The sequence below is a fragment of the Chinchilla lanigera genome, unplaced genomic scaffold (genome assembly GCF_000276665.1).
Source record: "Chinchilla lanigera isolate Chin_1 unplaced genomic scaffold, ChiLan1.0 scaffold00030, whole genome shotgun sequence".
Taxonomy (NCBI): domain Eukaryota; kingdom Metazoa; phylum Chordata; class Mammalia; order Rodentia; family Chinchillidae; genus Chinchilla; species Chinchilla lanigera.
The window spans coordinates 20301295-20320666 of NW_004955431.1; the positions used below are offsets into that span (position 1 = coordinate 20301295).

Genomic DNA, 19372 nt, shown 5'->3' on the forward strand with positions numbered 1-19372 from the left:
AAAAAAAAAAAAAAAAAAAAAAAAAAAAAACAAAGAAGTTCTACATTGAATCCCCAGCACACACACACATACACACACAAACCTCAGTAAAGTTTAACATTTTGCTACGTTTGTTTTAAATTTTTAAAAAAGAAACAAGACATTGGAAATTGAGTTAGAATTCCTCATATATTAGCAGACTTGATCTTGTTTTTATTATGTTAATGCTTTTTTTTGGATTGCAATATGTTTTAATCCAAATGATGCATATATAACAAAATATCACAGGCTATATAAATTATCAGCAATTGAAATGTATGCTGGTCATGGTGGCACACATCTTTAATTCCAGTACTCAGGAGGCTGAGGCAGGAGGATTGTTACAAGTTTGAGGCTAGTCTGGGCTACAAAGTGAGCTCAAGACTAGTCTGAACTGTACAGTGAGACACTGTCTCAAAAAGAACAACAACAAAAAATAGAAATTTATTTGGTGTATTTTTCTGGAGGCTGGAAAATCCAGGGTAAAGGGCTTTTATCATGTGAGGCACTTCTTGCTGTGGCATAATATGGTAGAAAGTACAGTATTTCATAGTGAGAAATTGCTCTTGCACATGTATTATGGAGAGTCAGAGAGAGAGAGGGAAAAGGAATATGTGCTGAACCCCCACTTTTAGAACTGACCTGCTCCCAAAGTGAGAGCCTTAAATCATTCATGAGAGCAATACCCTCATGTGCTGCTCACCTTTTAAAGTCTCAACTCTTAATACTGGCTCAGTAGCATTTAATTTTCAACGTGATATTTGGAGCAGACATTCAAACCATCGCATAGAATATTTATATCCAAATAATAATAAATATTTATTATTCATTTTAGTAAATGCTGGGGGCTGGGGATTTAGCTCAGCGGCAAAAAGCGCCTGCCTGGCAAGCGCAAGGTCGTGAGTTCGGTTCCCGATACCGGAGAAAAACCATTTTAGTAAATGCTGATCACTATATTCTTATTTACTCCCTCATTTAAAAAACCCTAAAATAACCATTCTTATGTTTTAAACTAATGCATAAATTGTATCATTCTCCATGTATCCTAAAATTGCTTTTATATGTAACCTTTATGAGGTTTATCAGTGCTGATATACACAGCTCTACAGTGCATTTATTATAATTATGTTGCATTATATAGAGCATTTATTTGGTTAGATATACCAAAATTTACTTATTCTTTTCCCTCTTGCTGGACAACTAGCCTGTTTTTGCAATTTGTTACAATTACAAATATAATTCTCATAATTATTTCTTTGCTAGAACTTTTAGTGAAATTGCAAATTAACTAGATTTCTCCAAATTGCATTGCCAAATATTTATATCAGTTTATGCTTTCTTTACTTATTTCTGCTTTCATATCCTCAGTTTATAGTTTTAGGTTTTTAGTGTGTGCCAATCTAATGGTTTAAAAATACTATTTTCTTGTTTTTACTTGTATTTCCTTTTGTCTCATTTCATGCATGTATTTTCTTTCTGTTTCTTTTTAGAATTGTTTGTATTTTTTGCATTTTTCTTATTTTGCAATTTGCCTTTGTTTATACGTTAGTGCTTATCTTAATAATTTATAGGACTTTTTAGTTAACTAATTCTAGATCCTAGTTCTTCATTGGCTATATACATATAGCAAATATTCTTCAAGTTCTGTGGCTTTGCTCTTCAACTTTATTAAAATTATTCTTGTGTAGAAATTTCAAATTTTATTAATTTCTTCTCTTATGACTTCTGTCTTAAAACTTTCCCCAGACCTCAGAAGATCGTGGCTTGTATTTTTTTCTGAAAGCTGTAAAGTTTTACTTTTAATATTTAAGTCCTTAATGAACTGGAACTGATTTTTATATTTGATGTGGCATATAAATGCATATTTTATTTTTGCTTTAGACTTACTATGTGCCCTTATGCCCTTCATTGCATAGTCTGTCTTTTTATGGAAGACTTTTAAACTACTTTACTGACATCCTTTTGAGATACAAAGATAGTACATAGTGAATATAAAGAAAACAATGAATTTGTAAAGAAATACCCATGAAACCATCACTAAAGTCAAAATTATACATATATCTGTATGTATGTATCCAAAAGTTACCTCCTGCATTTATGTACATATGTGTGTGTACATATATTTATGTACATTTGTATGTATGTATTTTTCTTTACACTTAACATAAGGTCTGCTTTCCCACAAATTTTAAGTATACAATACATTATTTTTTTTTTACAATACATTATTGTTAACAGTAGGCACTGTACTATACAGTAGGTCTCCAGAATTTAATCATGTTGAATAACTTAAGACTTTGACTAACATTCCTTTATCATTTTAGTTATTGGAACCACCAGTTCTGCTTTCTAAATCTATGAATTTGAGTATTTTAGATGGAACATAAATGCATTATCTTTCTGTGTCTGGTTTATTTTACTTAGCATAATGTTCTCCAGGTCCATACAAGTTATTTCTCATCTTTCTCCTATTCCATTAATTTTTCCTTTTCTAGTAAGTTTTTTTCCATTTAGCATGAAACATGCTATTTCTTCCGATCTGAACCTGTAGGTCTTTCATCTGTCTTGATTACACTTGCTCCTACTTTGTCATTTCTCTGCATTTACTGATAGTTCAATAAATTTCTTGAATAAACGTCAATAATAATTTCTTTATACAATAACGGAGTAGTTCATTAGTGCAGTAGTAAAGCTTATTTTTGGGTTGTGTGTATTTGCATAAACTTGAGGCAAATTTTTAATTTTAATGTCTTATATCTTGTATCCTAATACTTGAAATTTCAGAACCTATTTCAGCATTAAGGTATATGTTTTGAGTTCCAGTTAATTATTCATTCAAAATTTTTCTAAGAATACACCCACATATTTTCTGACATTCCAAGCAGAAATATATCATCTGGATAAGTAGAATTTTGTACAGTTGGCTTCTGGAAGCCTTTCATTCTAAACAGTTTTAAAAGAAATCATTCTGTGTTGCAGTGTGAACTTTATTAAATTTGTTGCAAATCTCATTGTCTGAAGAGGACCATTACTAATCACTTCAATTGAATATTACTTCTAATTTTGTTCACTAGGCTTAATCATTACCATATGCAAGATACATTGTTCTGATCTGGTACTTTGAATTCTGATAAATAAGAAGAAATAAATCATACCTAAATGCTTGGACAAGAGTTTGATTGGACATATTTATGTCATTGGCTTCAGTTCTTAGAAAAATATTCCTGGGCTTGAGGCAGCCTCTGCGCAGGGCTGCTCAGGTGTCTTTAGTCATCTGTTTTCTGTCTCCTAAAGGCCATCCACTCACCACTTCTTACTACCTAGTTCCAATCTTGAAAAAATAAAAGTAATTTTACAAATTCTTAGAAACTGTTTTGAAATGCTTGCTTTTGATTGGTGATATTTTCCCTTCTTTTTGAGTAAATTTTACCTTCACTCAAGATTGAAACCCTATTTATGTCAGCTTTGTTTAACCAATGTGATCAGTATTTTCTCTTTTAAACAGTGCATTTACTTGGCTTGCATAACATTAAATTCTGGATTTTTTTCTGCCTACTAAGTTGCCCCTTCTAAGTGTCTTTTGCTGGTGTTTCCTTAGGATCTTTTTTTTTTTTTTCCTTTCAGGACTGTGGATTGAACTGAGTTACATCGGCAATCCTTTTTTATTTATGTTTAAGAAAAGATCTTTCTAAATCAACTGGTTTGCCTGGAACTTGTAATCCTTCTGCTTGTCTCCTCAGCAGCTAGGATTATAGCGACTGACCACTGAGCCCAACAGAATTTAAATATTTACTATAGATATGCCTTAGATCTTATCTCTTTATCTCTTACCTATATACAAAGTGATTTTTTGCATTCATAGCTTAAATGGTGATTTATAAATTACCTACTAGTCCTACCCCTGAACTTGACTCAAAATTCTAGATATTCAGTACATACCACAAACTCAACCTTTTCAACACTAAATGCCTAATTATCTCCTGAACTGACATCTATTTTTTCACTTCTAAGTTAATGGTGATTATTGTTTGGTATTAGGTAAAAGATAAAAATATAAAATTACCTTTGTTTCTTTCTTGCTTTCTTTCTTTCCAAAATCTACATCTATTTATTCAGCTAATCTGCTATTTGTTGTAATTTCTCATATTTTAATACTTATCTTAATACAATTAGTGTCTCAATCCTTCCCATGACATCCACTGTTACCTTGGTCACCATCATATCTTGCCTGTATCATTACCACAGCTTCTCCGAGAGTCACAGCTAAAACTTGCCCTCACTTTGAGATTTTCTTTTCCTGCTCTGACTAAAATACATTTTCTTTATAAACAGCTTATCTTTTTACTGCCACAAAATGGGGTCCATGTAGTTTCCCCAAAGAGGACCTGGAAGCCTCACATTACCTCCCCACCCTCCATAGAGTAGGTTGTTTGAATCTAGTCCCAGAAAGAAAAAAAAACTGGGATGTGTCAATGAGAACAATAGGGGGATTTATCAGCCAGAGTCCAAGAAGTACACGCTCAGAGAGGAAAGAGAATGCAAGTGCCGAAGAGAAAGTGGTTCGAGGTTAGGGATATATACGAAGTCTTGGAAGCATGCTTTAAATATTGATGATCTAAGACATTTTGCCTAAAAATATTGTTTCAATCCTTTGAATTCTTTGATTCTTCTTCTTAAGTTCAGGTTGCTGCTTGTGACTTCATCAACTGGGTTAATTTGTAGACTTATTATATTTTAACAAATTTGCATGTGTTGGGCTTAAAAGAAAACAACAAGCTTGTCAGTTGTGGTGGGACGTGGTTACAATCCTAGCATGAATCTGAGGCAGGCAGATTTGAGCTCTGTGTAAAAGCCCGACTTTAATCTCCAGCACCAAAGGAGAAAAACATTTTTAAGTAATTGGCCCTAATCAGTTATATTGTTAAGCCTACAAATAAAGTTTATTTTTTTAGTTATGAAATTTTAAATCTGCCAAATACTATAGTATACATACTTGTAGATAAAAATTAGAAATGTGTTATATTGCATAAGTTTCATTGTCAGATGTAAGGGTGTGTATAAATTCTTAAAAAGATAAAATGTTGCCTTATTGTACTGAATTATGCTAGAAATATTATGTGTTGAATTTTATAAAATGTACAATTAACAGTATGAAGAATGATGCCTTGATATTTTTAATAATAAATCTTTTTATAGCAATCCTATATTTATATTTCATATTTAATATTTTTAATTACTGAGGTCATAAAATAAATAAAAGGTATATGTATAAAGTATGGAGGTCATCTTTATTGAAAATAATTTGAAATTTTATACTGGTGATAATTAAACATTATGAGCAATACTTAACACTTGTGTAACATATGAAGCCATCAATGACCTATAATATTTAAATGTTTTACTTTTGTTTTAGTTTTTTGTATGGACATAATTGGGAATTACTTTCTTGTGAAGTTCTTTTATCAAGATGCTGAAAGTTCCATATATAAAATAAAATTTTTCATGGAGTTGTCTTAAAATTGATAAGAATAGAAATGTCCATAGTAAATGAATAAGTAAATGCAATACAGTGGTCACATATTGTTTAGAGTAAAGATAATGTTTTCCAACAATTTTGATTTTAAAAAAGTAGAATACCAAAAGGTCTACTTTGATAGTTGTAGAATTTTAACTGGAATAAAATGCACCAAATATTAAAACCATTTCTCTCTTGAGATTATAGATTCCTTTTATTTATTTTCTTTTTTTTTTTTTTTTTTTTTTTTTTTTTTTTTTTTTTTTTTTTTTTTTTTTGGTTTTTCTCTGGTACTGGGAACCGAACTCACGACCTTGCGCTTGCCAGGCAGGCGCTTTTGCCGCTGAGCTAAATCCCCAGCCCCCTTTTATTTATTTTCTTACATTTTCATAGTTTCCAGATGTCTTTAGTGTTAATGTAGTACTCAAAATGTAATAAATATTATTTTAAGAATTAAAACTTCTATATCTGCATTTTGCATTTGTTGTTTGAGAGAAAGATTTACATTGTGCTAATCTTATCTAGGCCACTAGTATTTAATGACAATTTCAGCATGAGGATAGGGTGGAATTTTCACCTAACTCTTGTTTTCCAGGCAGTTTTTATTGTATTGTACATATCAGGATTCTACTTTTTCTTTCCCCACAGACAGCCTTTTGATTGATTATCAGTTTACCTTTAGCTTATTACAGGAAGATGATCGCCACCATACTGCCATAAATTTCATAGCAAATCCAGAACAGGTAAAGAAATATTATCCTTTATAATGTGATTATATTCATTTCAAAGGACACCAACTTTCTGTCATCTTTCATTGTGATTTTATTCCTCGGAGTTATAACACTTTAGGGCTTTGTAGAAAAGGTCAATCTTACTCTTTCTTTTCATAAAATTTAAATATCCTCCTAATTCAAGGAGTGTGTGTATTTAATATTTTAATTTTGCAAACAGTTTCTATACTTTACATCTTAGATAATTTGTACATATGTATGTTTTATAATATAATGCTTATTCATATTTATTACCCAAACTGTTAGTCTGAGTTGAAAATAAAACTGACTTTACCCCCAATAGAGCAGTTTATTCTGTGTTAACTCCTATTCTGTAGAATTTAAGGAGTGACTGTATTTTTTGGAGTACAGATAATGTTTTAATTTTTAAATGAGGATTTTAATAGTATTTTCTTTTAATGATGATCCTCTCTTCACTGAGTGTTTTTGTATTAATAATGTCAGCAACTATATCAGTGTGATATAATAGTATTCAAAAATATAAGTATTTTAAAATTGTAGTTTATTTTTCCATAAAATATAATTAACCCTTTTAACTACTTTTGGTTGTGCAGTTCAGTAGCATTAGGTACTTATTTATAATGTTGTATAATCATCACCTTTATCCATCTTCAAACTTCTTCGTTATCTCTAGTGCGATCTCTGTGTTCATTAAGTAATAACTGTTCATTCTTTCCTTTCCCCAGATCCTCGTACCTTGATTCAGCTTCTGGCTTTATGAAAGTTTTTTATTTGGGGTCCTCCATATAAATATAGTTGTACAGTGTTTGATTTTTTGTTTGGCTTGTTTCACTTAGAATAATGTTGCCAATGTTCAACTGTGTTGTAGCATCTATCAGAAATTTATTCATTGCCAATGGCATCATAATTGTTAATACTAATTCCAAAGTGTGGGATTTTCTGAGGCTTAAAGACATTTAATATAAGTGGGGTATCTGGCTCAAAATTTGAAAATAAATAATGTTTCTACCAAGTATTATCAATAAGATCAGGCAAATTTGTCTAGATTAGCAACAATTCTGGTTTACTTCTTTCTACCATCGCTGCCTCCTTCAACATCCAGAAACCCCTTCAATTTCGAGAAATCCCTAAAAATGTTTGAAATGTTCCTGGTTTCAGTTTTATATTTTACTGTCTTGACCAGTTGAATCCAAGGGACCAGGCATGAGGTTTGATGCTGAACCACAGAGATGTGTCAGCAAAAATGCTTATGATATCATTTTTTTGTAATTCTCTTTGGTTAAACATATGTTCATATATTGGGAGCAATCTCTGCAATTATTATGAGTTATTGATCAAGGCTTCCTACTTATCATATAAGGAAATAAAAATAAACTGTAGATATCTTGATATTTATACATTTCCTACCTATTGAAAATAGGTTTAATTCTAACGCACTGTAAATCACTGCTAGTCAGTGGTTTTATGTGAACAATTTCTGGAGTAATTTTCTGTGTGACATGATCATGTTGCGCTCATCCACATCTACCAACAATGTTCTAAATGATTGACTTCATAATTTTCAGAGATGTTAATGATGCTTTGATGATGATAATGAGCTTTTCAATAATGCTAAATGGTTTTTATAGGTCTTCAGTTATAGTACTGTATATTTCAATAATATCTAAATTTAGAGTAGATAAATGAACCTGGTATGGTGGTGCATTCCTGTAATCCCAGCACTCGAGAGGGTGAGGTAGGAAGATCGCTGCAAGTCTGAGGCCAGTCTGAGCTACATAGTGAGTTCAAAGCTAGTCTGAACTACACAGTGAGATCCTGTCTCAAAAAAAAAAAAAAAAAAAAAAAGAGAATGAAGTAAAAATATCAGTGCTACCAAAAATTTCTTGAGGGAACTCCTTACATACCCATTTTAGAGAAAAGGCCAGGTTATAGCACAGAAGACAAATGGGGAAGATTAAAATCTAACTTGGAGTTTATCACACTTTTTTTATTAAAAAAAATGAGATCTATACTGTAAATGACAACTATACCTGTTCAGTTTAAAAGTTATGTAACACAGAGAGCTTGAGAAATTTAGCACAGGTAAAATTAAACCAGTAAGTTATATGTATCCAGTATATTTTCACTGTCTTAACTTTAACATTTTCTTTCTTGATAGTCAAACAAAAATTTGGATATTTCAATTAATGCATCAAACAACTTCAATCTCAACATTACATGGTCAGTTGGCTCAACAGGTAAAAGATTTTGGTGTCAAATCTCCTTCCCATGTGTTCCTATATGGAAACTTTTCTAGCATGTTTTATCATTCATCTAAATAAATAAAAGCTTAAAAGTTTCATATCATAATCTTTGTGTTGTTATTGATAAAAATAATAAGTAACTATTAATAAAACTACATTACTTTGTTGACTTCCTTGTTCAATTAAAATTAGGTGTGTAGTAAATGTTATACATCACTAAATTTATAAAAAATAGCTGTACTATGAAATGCAGAGTTCTAATTCAGACAGATTTCCTCTTTAAGAAATCATGAGACTGCATTTCAAATGACTATGAGATTTATACATTTATTAAACTTCCTTCCTACTTAAAAAAGAAATTATTCTATCCAAACTGATAAAAGCAACCACTTGATCTATTATTTCAAGTTTAGAAATATATTCCCTCTTGTATGCTTCAGTGCAGAGGGTAGTATTAAAAACAAATATGAATATGTCTTGCACACTGTTTATAAATTGAAATTATTGATTTTAAAAAATATAACTACAAGGAAATTCAAATCTTTATGTTGAATTATAAATTTGGAACATAAGTATGCTTATCTTTAAATACTTGTATTTGGATATAGGGTTCTCAATCTACATGTTAAGGCGTACAAACTAATTTTAGAATAGGAGATCAATTTGAAATTAATTCCTTTACTGGAACTAATTCTATTTATTTTTACAGTTCACTAAGGTGTAAGACTAGTCAAAATTGTTGGAAATGGGGGCTGGGGATTTAGCTCAGCGGCAAAGCGCCTGCCTGGCAAGCGCAAAGTCGTGAGTCCAGTTCCTGGTACCGGAGAAAAACCAAAAAAAAAAAAAAAACCAAAAAAAAAAAAATTGTTGGAAATGCTTTGCTCCATCTGGTTAACTTTAGTAAATGTTTATTAAGTACCCACTCTGTGTTTAACTAATAGAGCATTTAGCTTATGTTTTAAATTATGGTGTCCTCCCAATTTATTTAAATTGGTAATGGTTCAATTTGTGGAAAGACCAATAAATTGATTTCTTTTCCATTTTGAATTGGATTAAGACATGTGAAAATACGGTCTGATTTGTTTGGCAAGGCTCTATGAAGTACTAAGTAAAGGGAGCTCAGTTTCTGGTGCCATATAGATCTAAATTCCAAAGAGTTTACTGATACTAGTCATAAACATGGTACAAATGGTTTGATGTTTATCAGGGTTAGCTTTCAGTTTGAAAAATAGGGACCATAATGTATCTGGAGTAGAACTTTTGTTAGAAAAGAATATCAAGTATCAAAGTCAACACCTACTATACTTCATTTAATCAGCGGTACCATTTTTTCAAGTAATTTTTATATACTGAGTCTATTTCTATGAAGCATATGGGAAACTTATTTTCTTTCTCATTTAAAATTGTAAACATGGGCATATTTTGATAATTGTATTTTATAAGACCAATTATAAAAATAAGTATTTTAACTATTTTGAAATTAGTAAAGATCCCTATTTTCTAGCATGAATTATTTATTTTGTTATTATTTACACTTTAGCTGGAACCATATCTGGGGAAGAGACTCCTATAATTTCCAGGACTAATATAAAGGAATACAGAGATAGTTTTTCCTATGAAAAGTTTAACTTCAGAAGCAATCCTAACATTACATTTTATGTGTATGTCAGCAACTTTTCCTGGCCTATTAAAATACAGGTAAGTGTGAAGAATATTTATTTCTAATGATCATTCAATACTTTCATTATAAATGAATCATGTTTTTCTACAAAAGATGATATATTTCTTGACTTGAACAATATTAAAACATGTATTGACCCTTAATAAAGAAATGTGTATGATGGTGTGTCATTGAATGTCTCCATGAAAACACTCGTGGAAATACTATTGAACCAAGTTAGTCTGAAATATGCAGCAAAATTTGAAGCAACTAGGATTTTTAAGTCTTCTGATTAATTTTATACTTAGTTGATGTAAATTTTTACTTATTACTACTGTAGTTGAAATCATATGCTCTATTTTAATACTCATACTTTTACTATACCATATAGGAAATGTAAATTAATCTGTTACTAAACTTTTAGGATTAGCAATGCCTAGAAATTTACTTTTTAAAGTCCTCTGCGTGCTGTTATTGATTTCTTAGATGATGCTGTCTTTGTGTCAGACGCTTCATTTTTATTTGGGCTAGTTGTAGACTATTGAACATTTCAGCTTATTTCTAGGAAATATTGGGGATGTTCTATTTGTAAGTAGTCTTTTATAAAATTTTGATGATTGGGATTTGTTTACGTATTATTGCTTTATGACTAATTAAATTCACATTAATTTATCAGGTAGCTCATATATGCTACACACTATACTAAGCTGTTATTTTTAAAATGTTATAAAGATTTACAGGTTATTCCTTGCCTTTTATATTAATAAATGATAGATTATGTTCTATGACCTGAAATGTTTGCACGTTTTATTTATGTTGATTTCTATGTGGTCATTATAAGAGGAATAAAGATTTTTATAATCATGCATTTACCAAAAGAATTAACACCTAATTAATGGTAACTAAACTGTTTAAAAATAGTACAAATTTCCATTCAGTAAACCATTACGGGTATTAATTTGAGATTTTGTTTTTCATTGTACAGTGTTTGACTTAGATGGTGATGTAATTGGAAAAATAGCAGAAGTACTTCTGTGTATGTAGTTTAAAATTTTTAATATTGAGAGTGTTTACAAATATTGAGCAGGTTTTAGTTGATTTATTCAGCTTAGTATGAGGCAAAATATTGAGCTTGAACATTTTGAGGGGGGGATTCAGGACGTAGAACTCAGAACCCTATGCTTGCCAGGCAGGCACTTGTGCCACTGAGCTATATCCCCTTGAGTTTGAATATTTAAGTCAACATTCCTATTCAAGAATAGACTCCACGTGTTCATGATATGGTATGGACCTGCTATCCTAAAATTTTGGTAAAATTTTGTTATCTATGTTTATAATGATTAGTATGAGTAGTTTATTTTTATTCTTTTAATCTTGTTTGTCTTTGTGTCATGTTTCTAACGGTCTCGTAGAATGTACTGGAATCTATTCCATCCTCTGTAATTAACCTGTGAATAAATATTTCCCTTGATTAGATATGTGCTAAAATACTGTAGTAGTCAGTGCACTCTGCTGGATACAATACACAACATTTGCAACTTAGAGGATGAAAAATTTAATGTAGTTCATGGTTTGAGGGGACTCAGTTCATTGTCAGAAAAATCCAAGACAGGACCATTGTGGCAGAAGGGTGTACTGGAGCAAACCTGCTGAATTCATGGTGGTGACAGAACAGAGCAGCGGAATAGTGCCCAAGGGGAGCTGGCAAGAATCATGTCTCTGTGACCTTTCAAGCACCTACTGTGTGCATACTCTTCCAATCTACTGGGCCTTTCTCACTCCCATGACATTGACATCAGGATTAATGGTCACAAGTACAATATTGAATTTATTTGGACATTAGATTTTCTTTGCTGGAAGACTTTATAAATATAATCTTCTTAATAGATTTAGAGGTTTTCTGCTTATCTCTTTCTTCTTGAGTGAACTTTATCAGTTTGTATCTCTCAGTTGTGTCTTGACTGTTTTAATCTAATGTATAGAATGTCTTGGCAAAAATGTTAATAATATTAATATATTCTCCATGGTAATATCATCTTTTCAATTCCATATAATTTGTTTCTTTCTCCTTTTTCTATTCTAGCTTGTATGTCTAGAGCTTTATCAATTTCATCGATTTTTCTTGAGCACTGTCATTGATATGATCATTCTTTTCAGACTTTTATTTCAGTATTTCTTTTGTTTCTTTCCATTATTTTCTTACTTTAATATTGATATACTCTTCCTACTTCTTATTGTGATATTTGGGGTCATTCATTTGAGATTTTTTTATTTAGTATGGGAATTTAGTAGTATTCATTTCATTCTAAATACTACTTTGTTGTATTTCCTTGAATAAAATTTTGATTGATTGTTTGGTTTAAAGTTTTTTCTGTAATTTCTCATTTGGTTTCCTGTTTAAATGGGTTATTCCAGTAGTAGTTTAATTTCCAAGTATTTGAACAGTTTCTGGAAATCTTTATGTCGTTTGTCTGTTACTTTATACCAGTATGGTCGCAGAATATATTTTGTATGACTTGAAACTTTGTAAACATGTAAGGATTTATTTTATGAGGTGCTGTGCTTGCTACAGTAATGGCTTTCTAAAGATGCTAATGTCTTAATCCCTGGAGCCTTTGACTATATTAGCTCTAAAGAAAAAGGAGTACTTTTAAAATGTGATTGAAGTTAGGACCCTGAGATAGGAAGATTATCCTGAATTACCTGGGTACACCCAAGATGATAACGTGAATCCTTAAAAGAATTTTTATTCTGGCTAGGTTTATTGTTAGAGTAAGAAGCATTTACAAAGGAATAGTCAGAGAGAGGTACCATTTCTGTCTTTGGATGTGGAGGCAATGTGCCCTTAGATCAGGAAGACAGTTTGTGGAAGCTAGAAAAGTCACTGAACCAGATTGCTTCCTAGTACCTTTAGAAAGCATACATGGCTGAGAGCTGGGTTTTAATCGAGTGAAATTCATGTCATATTTCTAACCAACATAACTGTAATGTTAAATGAACAGTGTTTTACTTTTTTATTTTAAAGAGAATAAAAAATAACAGCATAGACAAAAACTAAATAACACAAAAAGAATAAAAATGATATAGGGTTTCAAAACAAGAAGGTAGGAATTCACCAGTGATGGTTATAATGCATATTGTTGTCCTCAAATTAGTTGTTCAGATTACCACATATAAGCATGTAAAATTGGTCAAGAAAAAAATTTAAGCATTAACTGTTTTTTCAATACATCAATAGACATCAGCAGTACAATTATTACAGCTATCTTTCTATATACATATATATTTTCCTTTCCTTCTTTCTTTCTTTTTCTCTTCTCCCTCACTCCAGTTGTTCCTTCCCTTTGAGACTTTCTTTTCCTTCCACATTATGTATTTTACCTTTTGGGTTTTATTTACTGTTTTAGGTTATTACGCTAGAAGGCAATATAATGTTTACACATGTGGGTCTGATTTATTTCACTTATGAGTATGGTCTCTAGTTGCATCCATTTACCTATAAAAGCCTTGAGTTTCTCTTTTCTACAGCTGGATAGTACTCCATTGAATAAAAATACCGCACATTTTTTATCCATTCCTCAGTTGATGGGCATTTGGGTTGTTTCCAAGACTTAGCTATGACAAATATGTGTTGCTGTAAACATGAGTACACATATGCAACAGTGGTATGATGTATTTAATTCTTCTAGGAAAATACTCTGAAGGGGAAGAGCTGGGTCAAATGGAACCTCTAATCCTAGTTTTGTCAGGAATCTCCAAACTGATTTCCACAGTGTTTTCACCAGTCTACCCTCCCACCAGCAGTGGAGAAGGGTTCCTTTTTTTCTCTCAGCTTCTCCAGCATTTGCTATTGGTTGATTTCTTGATGATAGCCGTTCTTTCTGGGTGAGATGGTTCAGTGTTGTTTTAATTTGCATTTCTCTAATGACCAATGATGTTGAACATTTTTTCATACATTTATTTTCCATTTGTATTTCTTCATCTGAGAAGTGTGTATTCTTCTCAGATGCCATGTTTGGATTGGGTCTTTGAATTTGGGGGCCTGACATTTTAAAATTCTTTATATGTTCTAGATAGAAGTCATTTGTCTGAGGGACAATTGGCTGAAATTTTTTCCCAATTCATGGGTTTTCTTTTTACTCCTTTGGTGATTTCTTTTGATGTGCAAAATTTTTTTCAATAAGATGAGATCCCTGTTATTGATTCTTTAAAGTATTTCCCATGCAGTTTGGTTTTGTTCATGAACTCTCTGCTTACCCCTATGTCTTCAAGATTTTGACTAACTTTTCTTCCAGTAGATTTAATGTGTGTTTTAATGTGTAGATACTTGATCCATTTTGACTTTATTTTAGTGCATAGTGACAGACTTGGGTCAGGTTTTAGTCTTTGGCTTGAGGAAAGCCAGTTTTTCCAGCACCATTTGTTAAAGAGGCTATCTTTCCACCAGTGAACATGTTCGGCCCCTTTTTCACAGATAAGGTCACTGAGTGTGTGTAACTGTGTCTGCATCTTCTAATTTTCTCCATTGATCTTCAGATCTGGGTTTTCTTTGCCAGTACCATGCTGATTTTATCACAGTAGCTTTGTAGCATAATTTCAAGTCCAGGATTCAGGAAAGCAGGATTATTTTATTCATGGTTTTGGAGGATTCAGCCCATGTTTTGCTTGCTCTAAGGCAGAAGTGACATCATAGAAGATCCTGGCAGGGGAAAGCTGCTCAAGCCATAGAAGCTAGAAAGCAAAGGCCAGAGTGGAAATAGTCCACCAGAAGGCTTGCCTCCTATGAATCACCTCCTCTAATTAGGCCCTTATAGCACATTCAACTATCATTCATCACAGATTAATCCACTGCTTAGTATATCAACATCATGAATGAATCATCTTCTGAAAGTCCCACCTCTGAATACCTGAGACTTTGAGGAAACATTTTAGATTAAGATCATAACATCTTACAGTTCTAAGAAATTTTACTTCTATATTGAACTTCTGTTATGTATATGTAGATGCATTTAAATATTTTTCTTCTTAATGAATTAATATCTGAAAATCTTTGTCTTGGGAAATGATCTTTTGTGTTCATAGAAATATGTTTCCCTTTATCTTCTATTTTGCCAATTTAATATATCCAGTTCTTTTTTCTTTTGATTATTGTTACAATGATACAACATTTTCCATCCACAAAACTTATTTATGATTTTGTATTTAAAGTAAGGTTGTTTTGGACAGGATATACTTGTTTCCTTTTTCCAGTTTTAAATCATGTACATTTGATGTACATATACTTAAATCTCTAGATTTAAATTTAACAAGTTATTTATTTTCTACTTTTATTACTTATTATTGTCCCTTCTTTCCTCTTTTTCTGCCTGACTTTTAATTGATACTTTTATGCATTTATGCTTCCTCTCTTGTGGTAGAGTTGATTTACTTTGAAATACTTTGATCTTTTCAAGGTGTATTCTTGTGCTGTGTCAGACAAGAAAAATCCTGACATTTGGTCCTTTCACTCTGAGGTCCTCCTTTTTTAGGTAATATATTACCTATTCTATTTGGTAGGACACAAATTATTCCCAACCTTATAGAAGTTTTAAGGATTTCTTCTCATTCCAGATTTTTTTCTTTTCCTTAGAAAGTTCAGCAGAAGATTCAGGAAGACCTACAGTATATCCCAGGGGCTCTCTGGGCAGCTCTTTCTTCTCTAGTTTCTATTTGGTAAAATCTGGCTACTTAGTCTTCTCTGTTGACCTACCTCACCTTCTCAACTGAGGAAAGCTTCCTGGGTACATCTCTGATCATCATTCCATGATGTAGCCTTAAAGCCATAATAAATTTTGGCGTTTAAACAGTCAGCTCATTTTTCTTTCTACCTAGATAGTATTGCTATGTATTGCCTGATATCTAGTGTTAAAAACCTGGTTTTTTATATATTTTGTCTATTTGATTAGTTATTTTTCACCAGAAGGAAAAACTCACTCCTCTCTGCATTTTTTGCAGGGTAGGGAAATCTTATATATTATTTTGAATCCAAATAATACAGATATTCAATTTAATAGTCATAAGTTTATTTATGGGGTGAGAGGAATATTATTGTATATGTGATTTTATTTTTCTCTTTGTAAATTTGTTTTATGGTTTTTCTTGGATCTAAAGTTTTCCATACATTTGGAATAAATTGTAGTCAGTAAATGTCTCTATATTTTGATTTCCAGTACATGTACCTTTGTAAATTTCAGAGAGCTGAAAGTTATGAGAAAGTTTACAACCCATATATGAAACTGTTCAGTAATATTTATTACTGCATGCTATAGATTATTTTAAAAATACAAATTTTAAAGTTATAAATAATCCTATTCCTGAAAATTATTTATTATAAATAATGATTACTAATTATTTATTATAAATAATCTAATTCCTGAAGATTATTATCTATTGATTTTCAAAGTCCATGAAATTATGAGGTAACAATAGTCCTCTGTCCAAAAGTAAGTGCCTGTTTTTAAAAAATTACAACAGCTATATTATAATGTAAAGTATTATTCCCGGTAAAAGTTAACAGTTTATTCTTCTATATAAATTTGTACCATTGATATACAAGCATGTAAATTTGTGGGCATACCTGAAAGAAATGCTTCAGGCTATTTCAGCCTTTCTACTTTTAATATTATTCCTGTTGTATTTTTTGCTATAATGAAATGATGTATGAGGAATTTAATTTTTAATTATTATTATGCTTGTGTAATAAGCTATTTTTATATCATATCTTTTTATCAGCAAAATACGTTTCGGAGATTCTCCTTCATTTAATGTCAATAGTATTTTCATACTTCTATGAGATAATTACTTAAGTTTTTTCATCGCGGTTGTTTTTGGCACTTTCAGTGGTAATGGTTCTATATATATTAGAAAAGGCAAATACATAAACTACCAAGCCAATAAGTATAAGCTTGCCCTGACATGTAAGAACGTAGGAAAATGTTTCATTTGAGTTGTTCCAGCTTGGGTCTAATTTTGGCTACTTAGTCTAATTTTGGGTCTAATTTTGTTAGTGTAATGAAATTTACTACCTTAATTATAGAACTTTGTAAATTTATTGAAATAATGAGAAAAATGCAAATGCATAATAATGTTTGTTATTACTCAGTATCCTCTTCTAGGTTTACCATTTAAAGGCTAATATAAATTAGTGCTTCTTAGCAAAGTGACAGATACTAGATGATTATATAAATTTTTTTCACCATCTTTTTAAAACAGATATTTATTATTTCTATCACAATGCGGAAACTTATTGAGGGAATAAAATAATACACAAGGTAGTGTGCATCCTCATGTGGCTCATGCAGTCAGGGTTCTCCCCATTGCACTTAAAGAATTCAACCCTAAGCTAGTTTTGGAGTAAAAGTGGATTTTACAAATTTAGAAAACAAGGCATCTGAAAGAAAATCCATGTACATGTACTAATTCTATACAAGGAATATAAACATTACATTTTGAAAACATGTACTAATAAAAAGAAGTACTAATAAAAAGAATTTTAGAATAAATGATAGCTCAATATCCTCACTACTGACAATTTTGCATGAACTACATCTTTTGACATTCTTTCTACTATGTTTCATAATGCAGACTTGACAATTATAATATTTTGTGTGTTTGAGTTCTATTTAAATATATATATTTACATTATTTTATATGGGCTTTTAGCAAACTATTTTCATCATCATAGAAAATTAAAAAGGCTTTTAAAATTTTTGTGTAGGGACATTTTTTGTTTTTATGTCTAATTGTAATTTGTTTCTTTTACTCTTTCTTCCTAAATGGTATATATGTTAACTGTCCAGTTCTCATAGAACCACAAATCTTGTGCTTATTAATGGATTTCTAAAAACCAAGAAAAAGAGTTTATTTCATAGCAGCTACGTAATATACCTAGTTGAGTAGAAAATTTTAGGTAGATGGCTGTTTGTACACAGTCCTCTTTATTTAGCTATTTATATCCTGTGCCAGTTTAGTATATTATTTTATCATTGCAGGTAGTTTTTAAAGCTGTCTTTATCAAATATAGATGATTCTAGTTTTAAACAAATTTTTTATTGTTCTCCATAAAGTGCCTCTTTTTGCCAAACATTGTAGAGTTCAAATATTCTTAACAAATTGTAGTTGTGACTCTAAGGTGCATAAAATTTCCAATAATCTTGTAACTAAATAAAAAAAATCTTCTTTTGGATTGCTAGAGAATCATACTACTGAGTTGATTGTCATGATTTTCTAAAATTAGATTTTATTGTGTTAACACTTTATGACATAATGTCATCCAATCTTGACAATGAAAGAAGAAAACAATTGCTATAGCTGCAGTGCTAGTATCTTCAAAAGCAGAAAGAATGCATTAAATTTAAGTACTTTGTATTGTCGAATGATAGTGCTGCTCATCAACATTTATACATCACAGTTTAAATTAAATTAAATGAGACTGGTTCTAAAGTACCTGTTTCTCAGTAAATGTGCTTTGCTAATTCACTGTTAAGTCAATCTGCAAATTGATGTCATAATTTAGATTTGGTTTTTATGAGTATAATGCTAAGAATCTCTCTTCAACTTGCCATTCTAATTTCCATTATAGAGTAGTGATATCTCTAGTAGTAATTGTTAAGTTATACAGAATAAAAGAGAAAAATAACTGAATCTTAAGGCTGGTATCTGTACATTTTTATCACAAATGTATTAGTGTTTTGAACAAAAATAAGATGAGTTATTTGAACAGAAAATAAGATGGCACATTACTGGTTAAGTAGGGTATTAAAATAAAGAGGAAGTTTTATCATATCTATCTCTCTATCTCTCTCTATATATCTATACATGATTTAAAAGCAAGAATTATAATTAAATGTGCTAACAAAATGTCCTTGTATATTTTTTCAAATTACCCCATAGAACATGTACAATAATTATGTTATTAGTATAACTATTTTTATTTTCTGTTGTCTTTCTTTTTTTTATTTTAAAGATAAAAGGAGGGAAACATTAACAGACATACAACATTTTACAACATATCACAAGCACAATACAGACAACACAGAGTTACAAACAAAGTGGTAGGGAATTAACAACGGTGGTTGTATTACATATTGATATCTTCAAAGTGGCTTCTCGTGAAAACAGATATAAACATGCAATACTGGTCAAC

General features: G+C 30.9%; 1 protein-coding gene across 1 annotated transcript in view; it reads left to right on the plus strand.

Annotated features, from left to right (window-relative positions):
- Nucleotides 1–19372, plus strand: part of Atrnl1 (attractin-like 1) — a gene marked incomplete at its 5' end in the record, with an annotated part of 750654 nt that overhangs the window by 306930 nt on the left and 424352 nt on the right. Inside the window, 3 exon segments of the mRNA XM_013515898.1 lie at nucleotides 6182–6276; nucleotides 8444–8522; nucleotides 10069–10226. Of these exon segments, the coding sequence (XP_013371352.1) occupies nucleotides 6182–6276; nucleotides 8444–8522; nucleotides 10069–10226 (332 nt within the window).